The sequence below is a fragment of the Oncorhynchus keta genome, chromosome 34, assembly GCF_023373465.1.
Source record: "Oncorhynchus keta strain PuntledgeMale-10-30-2019 chromosome 34, Oket_V2, whole genome shotgun sequence".
Taxonomy (NCBI): domain Eukaryota; kingdom Metazoa; phylum Chordata; class Actinopteri; order Salmoniformes; family Salmonidae; genus Oncorhynchus; species Oncorhynchus keta.
In genome coordinates, this window is record NC_068454.1 from 42,954,066 (window position 1) to 42,967,201 (window position 13,136).

Consider the following 13,136-nt stretch of genomic DNA (forward strand, 5'->3'; position numbering starts at 1 on the left):
AAGGGTACGTTTTGTCTTTATAGGGTATAACCACAACGGTTTCTTGTAAGTATTAAAAATGTACCTATACTATAGACAGGTTGGTTGTTTAGCAAAAGAACATGTGCAACTATGGGGCAAAACAGACTGGGTTGGCTTAGACGGTTGACAACATGTAAACTATATTTAGTCTCCAAATGTTTATTGAAAGAATAAACACATTTGCACAATGAGCCCTTGTTGTCTGTCAAATACATTGTTTTAGTTGTTGGTTAGATTGCAAGCGAATTTGAGCCATATTAGCAGAACCATCAGTCAAAACACCTCAAAACAAGACATGGTATCAATAACAAGCGACAACAAGCCACCTATGATTCCCCACATGGCAGCTTTTTGCCATTTTCTTCTAGCTATCTGACGATTCAGAATCATAACAATGCAGGCCTTTTGACCCAATGAATGTGCACACATAAATGCTGTGATACTGTCAGCCAACCCTTCTATAGACCACTTAAACTGGTAAAACACTTAAACTCACGGGTGGCCAAAAATAACTAGCTGAATGCCATGCCCTCACTAAGCAATGCCTCCAATATACTTTCTCAGTGTGTCTTGCCTTTGAGTGAATTGTAGAGTTACCACCCATGATTATATTTGTTAGTGACATGGGTGTGGTATTTATTGATTTTAAATCCTATGGCCTTCACCAAATGAGTTACAAGGTGAATGTTATCGTTAACATTTTACTCTTTATGCCAATATATTACAGTGCCTTGCGAAAGTATTCGGCCCCCTTGAACTTTGCGACCTTTTGCCACATTTCAGGCTTCAAACATAAAGATATAAAACTGTATTTTTTTGTGAAGAATCAACAACAAGTGGGACACAATCATGAAGTGGAACGACATTTATTGGATATTTCAAACTTTTTTAACAAAAACTTTATCAAAAACTCAAAAATTGGGTGTGCAAAATTATTCAGCCCCCTTAAGTTAATACTTTGTAGCGCCACCTTTTGCTGTGGTTACAGCTGTAAGTCGCTTTAGGTATGTCTCTATCAGTTTTGCACATCGAGAGAGTGACATTTTTTCCCATTCCTCCTTGCAAAACAGCTCGAGCTCAGTGAGGTTGGATGGAGAGCATTTGTGAACAGCAGTTTTCAGTTCTTTCCACAGATTCTCGATTGGATTCAGGTCTGGACTTTGACTTGGCCATTCTAACACCTGGATATGTTTATTTTTGAACCATTCCATTGTAGATTTTGCTTTATGTTTTGGATCATTGTCTTGTTGGAAGACAAATCTCCATCCCAGTCTCAGGTCTTTTGCAGACTCCATCAGGTTTTCTTCCAGAATGGTCCTGTATTTGGCTCCATCCATCTTCCCATCAATTTTGACCATCTTCCCTGTCCCTGCTGAAGAAAAGCAGGCCCAAACCATGATGCTGCCACCACCATGTTTGACAGTGGGGATTGTGTGTTCAGGGTGATGAGCTGTGTTGCTTTTACGCCAAACATAACGTTTTGCATTGTTGCCAAAAAGTTCAATTTTGGTTTCATCTGACCAGAGCACCTTCTTCCACATGTTTGGTGTGTCTCCCAGCTGGCTTGTGGCAAACTTTAAACAACACCTTTTATGGATATCTTTAAGAAATGGCTTTCTTCTTGCCACTCTTCCATAAAGGCCAGATTTGTGCAATATACGACTGATTTTGTCCTATGGACAGAGTCTCCCACCTCAGCTGTAGATCTCTGCAGTTCATCCAGAGTGATCATGGGCCTCTTGGCTGCATCTCTGATCAGTCTTCTCCTTGTATGAGCTGAAAGTTTAGAGGGACGGCCAGGTCTTGGTAGATTTGCAGTGGTCTGATACTCCTTCCATTTCAATATTATCGCTTGCACAGTGCTCCTTGGGATGTTTAAAGCTTGGGAAATCTTTTTGTATCCAAATCCGGCTTTAAACTTCTTCACAACAGTATCTTGGACCTGCCTGGTGTGTTCCTTGTTCTTCATGATGCTCTCTGCGCTTTTAACGGACCTCTGAGACTATCACAGTGCAGGTGCATTTATACGGAGACTTGATTACACACAGGTGGATTGTATTTATCATCATTAGTCCTTTAGGTCAACATTGGACCAATTTGTAAGTCCTCTTAAGAGCGTCTCTAAATGACTTAAATAATGTAAATGATTGGATCATTCAGAGATCCTCACTGAACTTCTGGAGAGAGTTTGCTGCACTGAAAGTAAAGTAGCTGAATAATTTTGCACGCCCAAGTTTTCAGTTTTTGATTTGTTAAAAAAGTTTGAAATATCCAATAAATGTCGTTCCACTTCATGATTGTGTCCCACTTGTTGTTGATTCTTCACAAACAAATACAGTTTTATATCTTTATGTTTGAAGCCTGAAATGTGGCAAAAGGTCGCAAAGTTCAAGGGGGGCGAATACTTTCGCAAGGCACTGTACATAATTCAAATAGCCTGATTCTGAGGCCTAGCTTTCCCCTAATACAGTGGCCAAAACTCATTGTTTACAGGTCACATCAGGCCTGCAAGTAGGGTTGGAAAATTCCATCAACTTTCCTCAAACGCCCAGATTTTCCAGAAATTCTGGTTGAAGGATTCACGATTTCCTGCTTATTCCCTACCGTTTACAGGAATCTTCCAACTGTGGGAATTTTGTGAAAGTTACCAGAATTTTGCAAACCTGCCTGCAAGTCTCATTATGCTGGCTTGCAAAGTGATGTGAATTCATATTGTAATCCATCCAGAGTTGATAAACACATGCACAAGTATTCACCCCCCTTGGCATTTTTCCTATTTTTCTGCATTACAACCTGAAATTTAAATGGATTTTCATTTGGATTTCATGTAATGGACATACACAAAATAGTCCAAATTGGTGAAGTGACATGAAAAACATTACTTGTTTCAAAAAATTATAAATAATTAATAACGGAAAGTGGTGCGAGCATATGTATTTACCCCCTTTGCTATGAAGCCCCTAAATAAGATCAGGTGCAACCTTCAGAAGTCAGATAATTAGTTAAATAAAGTCCACATGTGTGCATTCAAAGTGTCACATGATCTCAGTATATACATATTTTCTGAAAGGCCCCAGAGTCGGCAACACCACTAAGCAAGAAAAAAAAGAAGCAAACACGTTTGGTGTTCGCCAAAAGGCATGTGGGAGACTCCCCAAAGGTACTCTGGTCAGATGAGACAACAATGTAGCTTTTTGGCCATCAAAGCTAACGCTATGTCTGGTGCAAACCCAACACCTCTCATCACCCCGAGAACACCATCCAGTGAAGCATGGTGGTGGCAGTAACGGGTGTAAATAATCTAACTAATTGATTGGATTAGATTAGAAAAATATATGTTATTTATCTTTGTCAATGCATGTACATGCAAAAACACTGATATTTGAATTAAAATTTTAATTTAATTCAATAAAATGCATTGACATTCAAATGGGTCATTTATTCCATACATCCTTATGTTTTCACGCCTGCCCCCGCTCCCCCTCTCTCGTGCTCGAGGGCACCAGGCTGCCCATCATTACATACACCTGTCACCATCATTACGCGCATCAGCGCTCATTGGACTCACCTCGGCTCCTTCACTTTGTTGATTGCCCCTCTATATCTGTCTGTTCCTCAGTTGGTTCCCCATGTCAGCATTATTGTTGCAATGTTGTTTTGTTCCCCCTGTCCAGACACTGTTCTTGTTTTGTTATATGTTCATTGTTTCATTTAATGTTCACTCCCTGTACTTGCTTCTCGTGTCCAGTGTCTGTCCTTACATGTTTATTTTGACAGATGTATGGTCACCAATAATATGTTTAACATGTTCTTTAAGCATTTCATTTTTAAAACTCCTCCTAAAAATATTACAGTGGTCTGGAAATATTCTAAGATAATTTTGTAGTTTATGGATAATAATTCATAATTCACTTAAAACGTTGATAAATATTAGGGGGAAAATACATTTCTCAGAATGCATTAGATCAAACACTAGAGAATGGGAGGGAGCAGCCTAACATATCATGGCAAAAATACAAACCAAATACTGTTTGACATCTTTAATCAAGATAATATGTGACGGCCCATCCCAATTGGGCCTTTTGTAAAATAAAATCAGATTCTGTGCTCTAGAATGGTATTTCATACACTGATTTGAGGAAGCAGGGAAAGTTATGCTGCTTTAAAAATGTATAAACTTTTGTTATCCCACTTAGGAGACATGTTAGGGTACACAAAATACGTTTATACCCTGAGAAACTGAAATGTACCTTAACCGTGCATCGAGAGTGAGTGTGATGATTGTGCCTTTTATATTCAAAATATTGGGTACAAAAATGTCCCATTACGCTAGATTATCTGCACGTGTACCCTGAAAAGGTACCGAACAGTTCCATGTGAAATCATTATGTGTACCTCTGAAGGTACATTATGTGCATTATTTTGCTTCTGTATACCCAGAGAACAACATCCTACTATTATTTCTAAGAATGTAGGGTAAAACTAGGCTTTCAAATCAAATCAAACTGTATTTGTCACATGTGCTGAATACAACAGGTGTACAGCTTACAATGAAACGCTCATTTACAAGCCCTTAACCAACAATGCTTTAAGAAGTTAATACACATTTTATTTTAAAGTCTTTCAGTAGAAAATAGATACAAATAAACAATAGCACAATTGGTTACTGGAGTGTAAAATGGCGGCCATCTCCTTCGGCGCCGTTGTAAGAGCTGAGGCCTTATGAAATACGTATGGTATTGTGTTAAAGAATGTCCTTTTAATGACAATATATTCGCTTAAGATCTCACTAGGTGAAGTCCATAGGACTGAAAATGATTGAATGCAACAAACCATGTCTCTGTCACTAATAAATACAGTCATGTGTGGTAAACGCAACAATTCACTCAACAGGCAAATAAGGCTTTACAATGAGCAGTGTGTTAATTTATCACTGTTACACTGTGTATATGGGACCACACTTTCAGTGTTGATTTAACACTGGAGAATTTGCTGTGTATGCACATGTACAGTAGGTGTATGCACGCACATGTGCGTCTTGTTGCCTTTGCACTCCATTTTAACAAACTTTACTCTGGTCGGTAAATTGACAAGTCAGTAATAAACGATAGGAAATGACATAATTACACACAACCCAATAATCTTATCATTGATTAAAATGCACATTACTCCAAGGAACATGAAAGAACAGCTGTGGTGGGAATCGATATTGATAGGCTATGTTTTTAATTCACCGTTTTCATTAAGTTCCTTGTTTTCTTCAAAATAACACCCGAGTCGAGACAACTTCAAAACCAGCCACTAATTGCAGACAGATGTGTTTATGCACCGGTTCCAATACGTTTTCTACTTTCCAGCCTGCCTAAAAGTCTGGCGAATTCGGATGTGCCTGACCCGCCCTACTTGGCAAATGCAGTTAGATCCTTATAAAATGGCAACATTCATAGCCACGGGAAGTAGTTTGGGGGGTGGGGTGCTGTGATTTTTTTTTTTGCTGAGGGGGGATGCATAATTGTTGTTGTTTGTTTCCTACATGTATTTAAGTGTTAACCAGCATTTGTAACGTCAAAACAGTTGTGGAATATTAAAATACTTGCTTGATATATGTTTTCCAGTTTCTTGAATTACTTTGCAAATGGAACTTGTTTCTATGTGAGAACTGAAATGGTCTATTCATTCCTTTTCCATTTCAGTAGACATTCTTAAGATGAGAAAACAGAATAAACCCACACACGGCTCTTGCTAGTATCACTGCTCGTTGTTAAGCTTTACGTAGACACTCTTTTCCAGAACAACTTATAGTAGTGAGTGCATACATTTTCATACTTTTTCGTACTGGTCCCCTGTGGGAATCTAACCCACAACCCTTGCATTACAAGCGCCATGCTCTACCAATGTAAATGTTTGAGGACAGGGTTTTGTTCTTTCTAGATTCCATTAAAATGACAATCGCAAAGAAAGGGACAGGTCAACAACTCTTACAATTCCAACTATTGAACCCTGCAAGATACTATCCTTAACTATACAACTACCTTTTTTTTGCCAAAGCAGAGATGAAAAAAAATAATGTTTGCCAGCACTACAGACATCTATATCGGTCTGCTAGTAAAGACCCAGTGCACTACTTTAGTGAATGTTTGATTTAGTTTTGTTTCATGTCCCTCTATCTGGACTGTTCAGGGTTGGGTAGGTTACTTTATAAATGTAATCAGTTACAGTTATTAGTTACCTGTCAAAAATTGCAGTCAGTAACGTAATGTTTGGGTTACCCAAAATGTAGCAATGTAGGCCTAATCTGATTACTTCCATTTACTTTTGGATTACTTTTCCCTTAGAGACATTAGAAGAAAACTTGTGGTCAGATTCACTCACGTGGAACAAACTTAAACTTCTTGCGTCTTTATTCAATGCTGAATTGAATGTCATTGAGAAAACAGAAAGGTCTCCTCCTTTTCTGACTTTAGTATTTTTTTTGTAATCAGTTACTCCCCAACCATGGGCCTGTTATCGTTAGTGTTGTTCAGACAAACTAGACAGACCTTAAAGGCATCATCCTTCGCCAACAGGTGACAGTGAATCTTTGCCATTGGCGGGCAATGAAAATGAAAAACAACTGAAAGCAGACCGTGGCTTTATTTGAATTACATATTGTTAGCTGCATAGAGCAAGTCCTGTATTTGACAGCCGTGTCCTTCACTGCAATCCAAACCTGGCCCGTCAGCTGCGCACGACCTACCGATGTCTGTCTGGCAGAAGGTTCTGACAAGCCCTCACTCGCTGGGCTGTGCTTCAGGTCAAGAGCAGCGGAAATTATTCATAGTTCTCAGTTTTCACCATAACACCTTGATTCATTTGAATAAGTATGTTTGCAATCGAAATCCTATGCTGTTTTGCCAAGATAATACATGGCTTGGCTTTCTAATTCTCCCTGTCTGGCGGTGGAAAGGAAGTCTACTGTGTGTAGCGCCTCAGTAGGCTAATTAAAAGACCATTTCTGACTGAGGACAGAATTCAAGAGAACTGTACTTTTGGAAAATAATCCAGATTTCTCTTCCACTATTACAAATATATTAAAATATGATTTATAAAATGAGTGTTTTATAAGGAAAAGATGGTTAGGCCTATGGCTATGTTAGGTAGCCTACATTAGGGCTATAGCCTGTAGGTCGTATGTAGTCATTACTCAAACGGATATACTCACTGTGACCCCGTAGGGGGTCCAGATTTAAATTGTATCAGCTTGAACATTTTGAGTAACGCCCCCACAAATCCACGCCTCCGACATAATTTCCCAGTGAGCCTTGCCTTTTCGAGAGAATTGTAGAGTTACCACCCATGACTGTATTTGTTAGTGAGCCAGCATAGTTTGACTTGCAGGTAGTGTTAGAAAATTCTGGTAACTTTCCCAACATACCCAGATATACACAAAATCCTGGTTGAACGGGTTTCCAAGAATCTTCTAAAAGGGATGTGTGGAAACTAGGGAAATTTACCAGAATTTTGCAACCCTACCTGCAAGTCACATTATGCTGGCTTGCAAAGTGATGTGTAATTCCTATTGGAATCCAGCCAGAGTGAGGCTATCCAACAGTTGACAGTATTCACCCACAACCTGCATTCATAATGACTACCAGGCTTAGGAACAATGTGAGGAGACGACCTAAGCCATTTAAACTGGAACAGCCATTTCAGTAAAGGGTGAAAAAAAAATCTTACTAAATGATTGGATACGTTTATAAAACTGTATGCTATTTATCTTTGTGTTGCATAAGTGAATCAATCAATCACTCAACGTACATGCAAAAACACAGATAAAAACAATTCCAAAAAGATCTACCCGCAGCAAGAGCATGGCTGGTAAAAAAATAAAAAAGAAGTGAATTTGTTATGATAACTTAAAACATTTTTGGTGATTTGACTTCTCATTAAGTTTTGAGTCAGTGCCACGTTTGAAGTAATAATGACTTTTCGTTGACTTTGAGTTAAACTTGCTCGAAGTATTTGAGTGAAAAATGCCTTTGAGTTTACAGTTCATGATATGCTTAAAGTGGCACTCCGGGCTCCTTTTTCCCCTCATTTAACAACTGATTTACTTAACAAAAGGCACATCTCAATAGGTGGTCCAGGTATGTTATGACATACAGTAGCACAAGAAAGTGTGTGGGCCTTCTTCTTTTTTTGTTTTTTTTTGTACTCTATTGCTCCTGAATTGTTCCTCAAGCAAGGGGAAGGCTGAGGACATCACGGATTCACATCAAACCAACTCCTTGAATGCCCCACTCTTTGAAATGATCAGGTGTGTCTAAAAAAAAAAAAAAAAGTATTTTTCGTTAAACTTTAGCGTGTTTACTTTACTGTGGGCCTATTTATTCTTGGGATATCGCTTTTCAACAGTAAAAATGCAAAAATCGCTAGAGGATGTGTCTTGGTACTCTAACCACTAAAAGAGACAGCAGGCTTGATTTCTGTGTTTGCAATGACAAACACTCCCCTTTCAGCAAGCTTCGTTGGAGGCTGGTAAGATCAAAAGCTTATGTTAGGAAATATAAACATGATTTAGTAAATAGGCAGCAGACACAACATATCATTACATTTAGCATAATTAGATGCCATATCATCCGTCATAGGCCTAATACAAATCATATAATATGCTAATCAACTTGTTTTATGTGGTGAGCAGACCAAAATAATCCCGTACGAATGAATAAGAAGTGTTGTTTCAACTTGCTTTAATTGTTGTTTTCGAAGAGCAATTATTTTAGACATGCAAAATAACTAACAAAATGCAATAGCCAAGTTGATGCAGGCAAATAATATAGAGACTCACTTGCATGACACAATATTCCGTTTTTCTAAAATATGGGCTACGGATGATCCTTACATTTAAAATTCCATCTGCATTTAAAATGTTACATCTGTATTTAAAATTCGATCCGTACCAACTTGAAAATAAATAAATAATGTGTCTTACATTGCTTGTTTCGTAGGCCTATCAACATTAATGAACATCACATCTGTGGTTTGATAATTAAGAGTGCTATCATACGTTTCTGACAGTATTGTGTGGCGCGAGCTGAGTACTAATTAAAAAGCTATTCTATTCAGATGCCACCCGGTTGAGCAAGTGCTACACACAGGGCAAAACTGAGAAAGAGCCCTCTCAAGGAATGAATGTCAAATAGTCATTTTCTTTGTAGATATTAGGATACTCTTTGCTCGTTGTATAGGGAACCATTTGAGGGAAGTTTATAATTGCAAGATCAACTGATTCCTTTGTATCTCTAACTCCGCGTTTTAATAGTCAATGAGTGATCTATTAGGAGGGGGGCATGTTTCCTAATGAGGTCCTTTTCAGCCTTTAGAAAATGCGCGAACCCCCTGCCGCCAGACATGGAAATCCGGGAACTATTTAATCCTCGAGATGTGTTACTGTGAGTGTCACACAGTCCAGAGATTACAGGTGACAGGTAGTGCACACCCGACGGTTCCCACAAGCACTTTATTTTGAACTAGGCACTTTTGAACTAGGCACCGATGTCTGAACAACAATTTATTTCGTGCAGCCGGCTACACGTTTTCTCCTGCCGGGTGAACACAGCTTGTTGAATCAAATTGAAAAGTAAGATTTAAAAAATGGAAGATATATTATTTGACTTGGATCAAGATGGCACCACAGACTTTGCCTTCTGGGGCCAGATGGACCCTAACTTCCAGTTCCAGGCCCAGTTGGACACTCTCCTCTTTGACTGCACCGCGGTCACGGGCCAGCTTTCGCCCTGGTCCTCGTTCGGTGGCCAGTCCATGTTCCCTGACACACAGATGACCTTCACCGACCTGGACTCGCAGTCTCCCGGCCTTGGAGCCAGTGCTGAAGTGGACAGCTCCTCTGTGGACGAGCCCCACGAGATGAGCAAGCGCAGGCAGCGGCGGTTCGTGCCCCATCATCCGTACAAGATCCAGCGACACGCCGCTAACATCCGGGAGAGGAAGAGGATGCTGAGTATCAATTCTGCGTTCGAAGAGCTAAGGTGCCACGTGCCAACATTTCCCTACGAGAAGCGCCTGTCTAAGATTGATACACTGAGATTGGCCATTGCCTACATTGCCCTCCTGAGAGAGATACTGATTTCCGGCTGCGACCCCAAGTCGTACGTGGACGAATGCATGAAGAATGGTTACAAGAATCAAACCAATGCCATTTGGAACACAAGCGGTGAGCAGATAATACAAATTGCCTAATTACCGACATATAGAACCATTTTTAGATTATGCAATGAGATTACAGTCATACACAATTTGATTCGTTGCTTGCACAATTACATTTTGAATCTCTTTCATTCAAAGATTGAACGGCTAAATAGAAACGGGTGCAGTAGATCCTACAGAAGGCCAAAACTAGCCCAAACTTACCTACAACATGAGAAAACATAGCCAAACATCTGTCAATTTAAAAGGATGTGTTTGCTCAAATTGTCTCATATGTTCATTCAACTAGAAAGTAGTATTTTGCCATCTTTCCTCAACAACAACAAAAAAGGCTGTGGAGCTAATTACACACACAGTGCTTTTAACATACAACATACATGTTCATTTATACAGCAGTTAATAATCAACATGCCCTCACCTGGGATTTGAACTCACAAACGGTTGGTTCACCTTTATTGCTAAACTTTGCACTTTAAAGTGCTCAAGAAAAACTGTTAAGGAGTAACATTAAAATAGAGTAATATGCCCCACCGATATTAGATACTATACAAACTAAACGGAAATGGCCGAAATAAGTCAATCAAATCAAAGTAAATCAAATAGCCAGATCAATAACTGACACAGACACGATGACATAGCAGGCAGATTGGAATGCCACGAAGCAAGAAGCTGTGAGTTAAATCCCAAGGTGAGGACATGTTGAATAATGGTACTGTATAAATGAACATGCACAATGTCAACGAGTGTCATATATGTCACGCTGAAAACGTTGTATGTTAACAGCACTGTGTATGTGTTACCAGTTGCGCAGCCTTTTTTAGTTACGCACAAATAATAATTTCTAGTTGAATGAACATAAGTTATGAGACACGTTGAGCAAACACATACTTTTAAATTGACTGAATTGATGCCTACATTTTCTCAAGTTGGAGCTAAGTTTGGGCCAAGATTTCTTTGGGGTGCAGGTAACATTTGGTCCGAAAACGAATAATTATTATTTTAAGTGTGGTACTGAAGAAACTCTAGCAATATGTCCACCCACTATACATGGATGGAATTACAGTAAATGTATACTTTACTATACTTGGAATTATACTTTTACAACCAATAGTACATGCATGGCCCATATGTTTTGTGACTTCAAATTGGGTCTGGCACCGTACCAAACCCCGTTCACGAAAATGTAAACAACACACAGGATAAACCCAAGGAAGGATGACGTATCCTACCAAGTGATTAAAATGACATTAGCACGAGGAGAGGGAGAGCATATGCTAATGGTTGACAGCCAACTCCAAAGATCATTGGCTCTGAATTGAGTTTGTGTCACTTAAACAGCTTGCTTTGTTTGTTGTGTGTGTGTCCCCCCCCCCCTGCTGTCTTTTTCTTTGGCGTGGGTGCACAAAAGATCCCCTTTGCCAGAGCACAAGTATTGTCACTGCACTCAATGGTTGCCTATTTACTTTAGTTAACCAATTCTGTGGGGCTTCACTTCATCCATTCGGAGGGGGCATTGAGGAGTGAGTGTACCCCTTTGCTCGGACCTGCGACTTGTTAAACGATCATTAAAATGTATTTAAAGCCTCATGTTTGCCTTGCTTTTGTCCCCCGTCTCACTCTAGATCTGACAGCCCGGCTCTCCTGGATAAAGTGGGATTAACTCAGGATGGAGCAACCCAAAGTACGTTGGACAGGGGGCTGCTGGCGGGGGATTTATAACCAACCGCCTTCTGTCTTTGTTTCAATGGCAACATCACATCAGGGGCTGAGTGACATCTGCAGACTTCATATCAGTTCATGCACCTTTCTCTGCAGCTAGCCACTCCCCTCACAGGCTTTAATATTTGAATGTGGTAATATTCGATTGGTAATGGAGTGGCAGTGTTTTTCTGGAGTTGCCTGTTGTTTTACAGGGGATGGGGGACCGGGGCCAGACTTAAGCCCATGGGGATGGCATTTCTCACAGGGGACAGAAGCAGCCTGGCATGGGACCGAACGAACCTTGGTCAAACCATTTTTTCTGAGTGTAATACTGAAGTGCCCGTGTGTTCATTTGAAACCTTTAGCTGTTGTTCATTTTGTGTGACACCCACATTTTCCGCAAGTTAATTGAACCTAATTAATTGATGTATTTATTTCATTTCTTTATTTATTTATTAATCATCGAAGAATATTATTTTTTTTGTTATTATTATAATTATTTATTTAACTGTTTTTATTTTGATGTGGCGGGCTGTTTAAACTGTATCTTTAATCAATTGACAATCATACATGATTTATTATGTTGTCAAATGGAACGTTTTGATATTCATGATACTTATTATGAATATGTGTTGTTTTTGTAGTGTCTGTGAGTATATTGCGGTGAAACTGTCAGGACTGGTGAATGGATTTGTACTCAATGGCAAATCAGGGAATTTCTAACACACTGGCCTTGTGCGAATGCCCATACCTGCATTCTAAATAGTATTCCATTTGAGCAGTGGTGTAGAGGTGCCTGTAGAAGTGGGTATACTCTAATTTTGTCCAAAATTTCCCAAACAGCCCGCTGGGCGAAGGGAAGGGACCCTGTGTGAAAAATTCTAATGACAAACAGTGACACATACTCTGAATGGCCTAAAATGAAAATTCCCATATTGTGCAAGTAAGCTAATACAGTAGGAGGGCTACTACTGAAATATATCAATTAGACTTTCATCAGTCAGAAGTTCACAGGTTTCAGATTTCCCACATTTGTTTCAGGTTTTCACACTCAAATCACACTTTTAATAGAATAACAAGAACGTGGCGCAGCGGTCTAAGGCACTGCATCACAATGCTAGAGGCGATACTGCAGATCCGGGTTTGAACCCGGGCTGTGTCACAGCCGGCCGCGATCGGGTGACCCATGCACAATTGTCCCAGTGTCG

General features: G+C 39.7%; 1 protein-coding gene across 1 annotated transcript; it reads left to right on the forward strand.

The window, feature by feature from the left end:
* The first annotated feature begins 9,424 nt into the window (after positions 1–9,424).
* On the forward strand, positions 9,425–11,995 carry LOC118366510 (protein Fer3-like). Its single transcript, XM_035749130.2, has 2 exons — positions 9,425–10,234; positions 11,850–11,995. Exons 1-2 carry the CDS (start codon positions 9,655–9,657, stop codon positions 11,885–11,887), a joined length of 618 nt encoding a protein of 205 aa, XP_035605023.1. The 5' UTR covers positions 9,425–9,654; the 3' UTR covers positions 11,888–11,995.
* Positions 11,996–13,136: the final 1,141 nt, after the last annotated feature.